General features: G+C 56.6%; 1 protein-coding gene across 2 annotated transcripts in view; it reads right to left on the reverse strand.

Moving 5' to 3' along the window:
* Positions 1 to 401, reverse strand: part of PAQR5 (progestin and adipoQ receptor family member 5) — an 88,310-nt gene extending 87,909 nt beyond the window's left edge. For both annotated transcript variants that reach the window (XM_089907063.1, XM_089907061.1), the window contains exon 1: positions 242 to 401. In XM_089907063.1, the coding sequence (XP_089763189.1) occupies positions 242 to 265 (24 nt within the window). In that variant the 5' untranslated portion in view covers positions 266 to 401. The remainder of the gene's footprint in view (positions 1 to 241) is intronic.
* Positions 402 to 6,165: the final 5,764 nt, after the last annotated feature.

Consider the following 6,165-nt stretch of genomic DNA (forward strand, 5'->3'; position numbering starts at 1 on the left):
GGAGACCCCGTGCACCGGGGCCACCCCACCGCATCGGCTCCCGGGCGGAGGGCGCGAAGGCAAAAGTGGCTGCATTTCGCCGCCGTCCGGTGCACGGCATTCCGGGCGCAAACTTTCCAAGAGCCGCCCGGGGAGCGGCCGGCGGGCTCCGGGGAGCCTGGGGGGCGGCCGCCGAGGCGGGGTGCGCATGGACAGGGAGGCGGGAGAACGCGTGCCGCGGGGGTGTCCCGCCCTCGGTTACCTGGGTTCTGAGTGTCTCGGGCATCCGGCTGAGAAGGCGCAGGGACGCAGCACAGGCAGGAGGAGACCCGAACTCTCCTCCCGGCCGCGTCCGCCACGGGACAGCCCGCGCTGCACCTGGCTGGGAGGTCGGCGCGCTTCCCCGCGGGCCCCGCCCACCCCTCCCGCGCGGGGCGGGGCCGGGAGGGGCGGGCGGGGGAGGAGCCGAGGCAGGGCACAGGTCCCATCGTGGGGCCTGCACCTAACAGTGTGCCAGCCACGCCGGGCTCCGTGACCTCCAAAGGGTCGCCGCCTCACTCGCCAACCTGCGGTGCGAGGCAAGCCCGGCGCCCAGGTGGAGCCGGGGGTGTCCATAGGCCCCCTCTCCCCTGCACCTTCCACGCCCTTCATGCCCACCCCCACTTTCAGGGGCAGAGACCTGGGAGCCCCGAGGCCTCCTGGAGGGCAGGGCCACTGAGCCTGCTCTTCGGAAGAATGCATGGGGTGGAGCACAGGGAAAAAAACAACTGGGTGCCCGCAGCCCCACCCGACCATGAACTCTCCCCCGTGGGAGAGGCTCCTGGCTGCTCTGGGCCCCTGTCATCAGTTCCACCCAGCTGTCTCGGGAGTGCCCCAGCAGGGGGGTGCTTTGCCACCCTCACCCTTTCCCCAGGTCTGGAAGGTGCTGGGCCTGGACCTCTGCCACTCAGAGGACACGGTGATAAGAGTCAAAGGCACACAGAGGGCAAAGAAAAAACATCACCCCCTGACCCCCGCCACTCAGACTCCGTGGCTACTCCCATGTGCTGAAGGAACAGGTTGCAGCTACTTCCTGCCTTCCCCCCTCCCCCTCCCAGAGGAACTCAGGAAAGTCCACTCTTTGGATAAAACTCCCAGACTGAAGTGGAGGTGCACCCCACCTGTGGCCCCAGGCTATCTGAGCTCCTTCTCCCTGCCTCGCCTTGTTTGCTAGGTGTGCAGGCAGTGGCAGGAGTACTGGACCTGGAGTCCAGAGACCTGGGCTCTAGCCTCCCTTTAGCTCTGTAACCTGCAGCACATCTCTGTCCCTTTCTGAGCCTCAGTTTCCCCATTTGCAGTGAGTGGGCTGCAGCTGGTGATCGCTAAGGTCCTTTCTGTGGATCCTCAATCACGCTAGTGAGCATCCGGCTCATTAGGTTTTCCCGTGGCTACATATCTTGTAAAGGGGTTGTGTGTGTGCCTCTCAGTCTGGACTAGCTTGTCCTCTCAGACTTAAGTTCTTGAAGGGCAAGTGATGTGGCTGTACCGACAGGGAGGCAGTCATCCTGTGCAAACCAGAGCTTGACAAGGGAGCGTGGATCCCAGTCCCAGCTTATGCTGAATTCAGAGTGGCCTCAGGCAGGTCCCTCGTTAATGCTTGCTCTGCCTTCCCAAGGGTACTGGGGGACTAGATGAGCTATGAGCTATGAAGGCCTTTGAAGGGGGAAGGCAAAGGGTGTGTGCTTTCTTTTGATGCCCATGGCAGCGAGGGGCTTCGGAGACAGAATGGGGCATGAGCTGCTTGAAGCCTATAGAGCTGGCTCATCCCCACCCTGTAGGCGCTGCAGCAGGTACAGGTACCCCCACATCCCAGCCATACACAGACACCAGGAAGGTGAACAGAGATGCAGTGCCCCACCAGACTCCAGCCCCCTGCAGGCCTCCGGGTGTGTGGCTTGGGAAGCAAAAGAGGGAAGATGAGTCTCCCAACATAAAGGGAAATGGTCAGTGGGTTTCTTTCTTTCTTTCTTTTTAATTAGTTTTGGCTGCGTTGGGTCTTCGTTGGTGCGCGCGGGCTTTCTCTAGTTGCGGTGAGTGGGGGCTACTCTTCGCTGTGGTGCGCAGGCTTCTCATTGCGGTGGCTTCTCTTGTTGCGGAGCATGGGCTCTAGGCGCCCGGGCTTCGGTAGCTGTGGTGTGTGAGCTCAGTAGTTGTGGCTCGTGGGCTCTGGATTGCAGGCTCAGTAGTTGTGGCGCATGGCTTAGTTGCTCCGCGGCATGTGGGATCTTCCCAGACCAGGGCTCGAACCCGTGTCCCCTGCATTGGCAGGCGGATTCTTAACCATTGCACCACCAGGGAAGCCCCAGACACCTTATAAAACGTAACTCATATAATCCTTTTTGGGAGATTAGCCCTGCGCATCCATATGACTTGGAGTCTCCCATCTCTCCCTCTGCCTCTCCCTGGCACCTGCGCTTTTAGGGTGCAGGTATAGGAAGTTATTTTCCCAACCAGGCACCTACTCCTCAGGGGCCCGGCCAGCTCCTCCTGGGTGGGCCCAGACTGTCCTCCTCGTTCAAAAGGCTGTCTGAAGGCAGAACAGTGCCAAAGAGACTCTCACCCCTCTTAATAGCAGAACATGGGTCCCTTGCGCGTTCTCGGCTCCCTTGCACCCAACCCTAACTTAAGCCATCAGAGCCCCTCCCACTCTTATCTTGCCTGTGATGGCATCATCAGGTCAGGGCTTACAGCTCCACTTTGAGAAAACTGAGGCCGGGAAAGGTGCTAGGATTCATCCAGCAGTGGCGGATCTGGCACGGCACCTCCCGCACACTGTCGGAGCTGCCCTGCTGACAAGGCCCTTTCCTGGGCATCATCTCATCAGGGCTGGAAGCATTCGCTTCCTTTCACAGAGGCAGAAATGGCCACTCAGGGAGAGCATGTGGTTGATGGGAACTTCTCGAAGAGCATTCCTTTCAGCCACTGTGTTCACACAAGTGGGCAGTGCTGGTAGTAGTTTCCTAGGGCTGCCGTAACAAATTACCACAAACAACAGAAGCTTAATCTCCCACAGCCCGGGAGGCTGGAAGCCCCAAAGATAGGTGTCAGCAGAAGTACACTCCCTCCGAAGCTTCCACAGGAGGGTGTGTCCACGTCCCTTCCAGCTTCTGGTGGCTGCGGGAGTTCCTGGGTTGTGGCAGCATCACTCCAGTCTCTGCTTCCGTCTTCCCGTGGCCTTCTCCTCTGTCACTGTGTCCTCTCCCCTTTGTGTAAGGACACCAGTCATTGCATTCAGGATGATCTCACTTCGGGATCCTTAATTACGTCTGCAAAGACCCCTTTTCCAAATAAAGTCACAGTCACAGGGACTGGAGGTTAGGAGGCAGACTCACCTTTTCAGGGGAGTCCCAGGTGTGCTGTTTTTGTTCAGTGGGAATCTCTGGCGGTGGGCCGAGGTCTTCTGTAAAGCTCCCCAGGTGATTCTGATATGCAGCCGGGGTGGAGAGCCCCAGGTAGGGCAACTCCCTCGGCTGCCTGACTCTGGAGTGACCAGCAAGCCAAGGCCACGTCTGCGTCATCGTCCTGCCCCAAGGTGCCCTGGGTTGGCCCAGCACGCAGCAAATATAAATACAAATAAATGTGTGAGGGGGCAGGGGGCGCCCACCCCGACGGCTCCAGCGCCCAGCGATGGCGGTGGATTTTCCTAGCAGTGATGGCATTTGCACTTCTTGCCTGATTTCTGGGCCGCTCATTGCTCACCACTTCCCTGTGTTTCTCCCTCTCCCAGCCCCCTGAGCCTGCGGGGCACTGGGGCTGGATGCTGCAGAGCTGGAGGGCAGTCAAGCACTCCAGAAGGGGTGGGAAGACGGGAGCTCCTCTGGGCAGCCTCTGGCTTCTGCTCTCAGCCTGAGGCTGCTGCCTCTCCTGCATGGCTAACGGCCTATAAGGATTGCCACCCCCCAAAGTGTTGACTGCCCCCAGTGAACCCAGAGATTCCCCCTCCCTGACCCCCGGCTCTCTCTCAGCCCCCAGGCACCAGCTCTCTGCAAGCTCTGGGCAAAACCTGGACTCAGCTCTCTTTCAAGAGCCACACGAATATCCATCCCCTTTAACCCCGCAACCCCATGCCTGAGGATGCATCCTAAGGGAATAATCCTCAAAGAATGAAAACGCTCTTTGAACAAAGTTTCAGCCTTCTAACAGCAGGAAATGAAGGAACCTACGTGTGCAGCTCTAGAGCGCTGGTAAGCAAGAGTGCACCCATTTTAAAAGCTAATCGTGAAGACCGTTGCACCATGGGAGAGCGCCGATGATGCTCTGTTGAGTGCAAAACTGCACCAGGCAGGAGGCCAGCTGTGAAAAAGTTGTATGCGTGCATGTACAAGGGCTGGAGGGGAATTGGGGGGGAAAGAAGGAAAACCGAAACGCCCGTTTACTGGGTTTGGGATTGTGGGTGATTCTTTTTCTAACTTCCGGTATTGTTGTAATATTGTTTGTGCAATAAATATTTGTTTGAGTATATAATAATAGTAATTATTGTTAGTCTTGAGATCAGGAAAGGCTCCTGAAGGCACCTATTCAAAGCCAGGTGTAAATGAGCACAAGTCCTCATGCGGGCCGCCTCAGTGAAGTATTTGCATTTGAAAGAAGCTAAAGTTTCAGACAAACAGTGGCCTTCAGGCTGGGCTGGTAGAGCTCTTTTACAGGCGGGGTAAGGTCCTGCAGTCCCCACCTGTGGATGAGGCCCTGTCTCTGCACACCCAGTCCCGGCAGCCTTCTTTAACTCAGTGTGCCCACTTTATGGGGCAACGGAGGAACGGAGAGCTTACAGGTTATTCAGCCTCTGAGCCTCACCTCTTCTGCACATTATTTTATCCAATAATAAGAATATCTGTGGGGGCACTTTCCTGGTGGTGCAATGGTTAAGAATCCGCCTGCCAATGCAGGGGACCCGGGTTCGAGCCCTGGTCCGGGAAGATCCCACATGCCGCAGAGCAACGAAGTTCGTGCACAACTACTGAGACTGCGCTCTAGAGCCCGCGAGCCACAACTACTGAGCCCGTGTGCCACAACTACCGAAGCCCGCACGCCTAGAGACTGTGCTCCGCGACAAGAGAAGCCACTGCAATGAAAAACAAAGCCCATGCGCCGCAACGAAGAGTAGCCCCCGCTCGCCGCAACTAGAGAACTCTGCTGCTCGCGTGCAGCAACAAAGAACCAACACGGCCAAAAATTAAATAAACAAATAAATAAATTTATTTTTTTAAAAAAAGAATATCTGCGGGGTCAAACAGGAACACCCTGACTAGGTTCATGGCTAGTAAAAGGCAGGGCAGAGAGCTGAACCCAGGTGGGTCTCAGCCAAAAGCAAGGGCCTCCTCCCCTCTGTTTAGGGGTCTTCCCCCTGAGGTGGGGAGGTGACCAAGTGCTGTCCACAGCCACCTCAATGGCAGCCTGGATGGGCAAGGACAGTTCGAGAAATAGGGCTGGGACAGAGTGCTGACCCCAGGGAGGAGGGGGGTTGGCACTGGGCCTGAGGCTTTCTTAAAGTCTGGGTGTGGACCTTTTGAAGTTTGTTCTCAGGAAAGGCCGGAGAAGCCTTGCTGTGTTCTCTGTCCCCACCCAGCTCAGGAGCTGTGAGAGGTGGAGACAGAAGTGCTCCCCTGTGCTCTCCTGGGGGCTGACCGGCTGGGCAGGGCAGCTCGGGACAGCTGATCAGCCCTGTGACGTACCTGGCTGCTTAAGGCGCGGAAGTCCAGATTTACACAAAGCATTTGGCAGAGCGAAAAGGCTTCACTTTGACAGGAGGATTTCAAGTGACAGTCATAACCACTGTTTACCAAGCTCTTACTACAGGCCAGGTACCCAGAGCTCTGTAGACACGGAATCTCATTTGACGCTCATCAAGAGCTATGTCTATCTTTATCCCCATTTCATAGATTGGAAAGTTGAGGTAGTGACTTATACAAGGTCACAGAGCCAGGACTCGGGACTGGTCCAGAGTTTGTGCCATCAATTGCTGTGCTACAGTCTTCCTTGGGAACCAGAGGGTACATTTCAATTTCCAAAAATTAAATATATATACAATTTTCCCTGGAGCACATCTGCTCTGAGATTCACCACAGCATATATCCTACAGGTAACATTGAAAATATGACTCCTATTCACATTAGCCAGCCAATCTTGAGGCTTTCACAGGATCGAGCC

Source organism: Delphinapterus leucas, chromosome 2 (assembly GCF_059928025.1).
Source record: "Delphinapterus leucas isolate spDelLeu-1000000601 "Yukka" chromosome 2, BTC_Dleu_Yukka2, whole genome shotgun sequence".
Classification (NCBI taxonomy): Eukaryota; Metazoa; Chordata; class Mammalia; order Artiodactyla; family Monodontidae; genus Delphinapterus; species Delphinapterus leucas.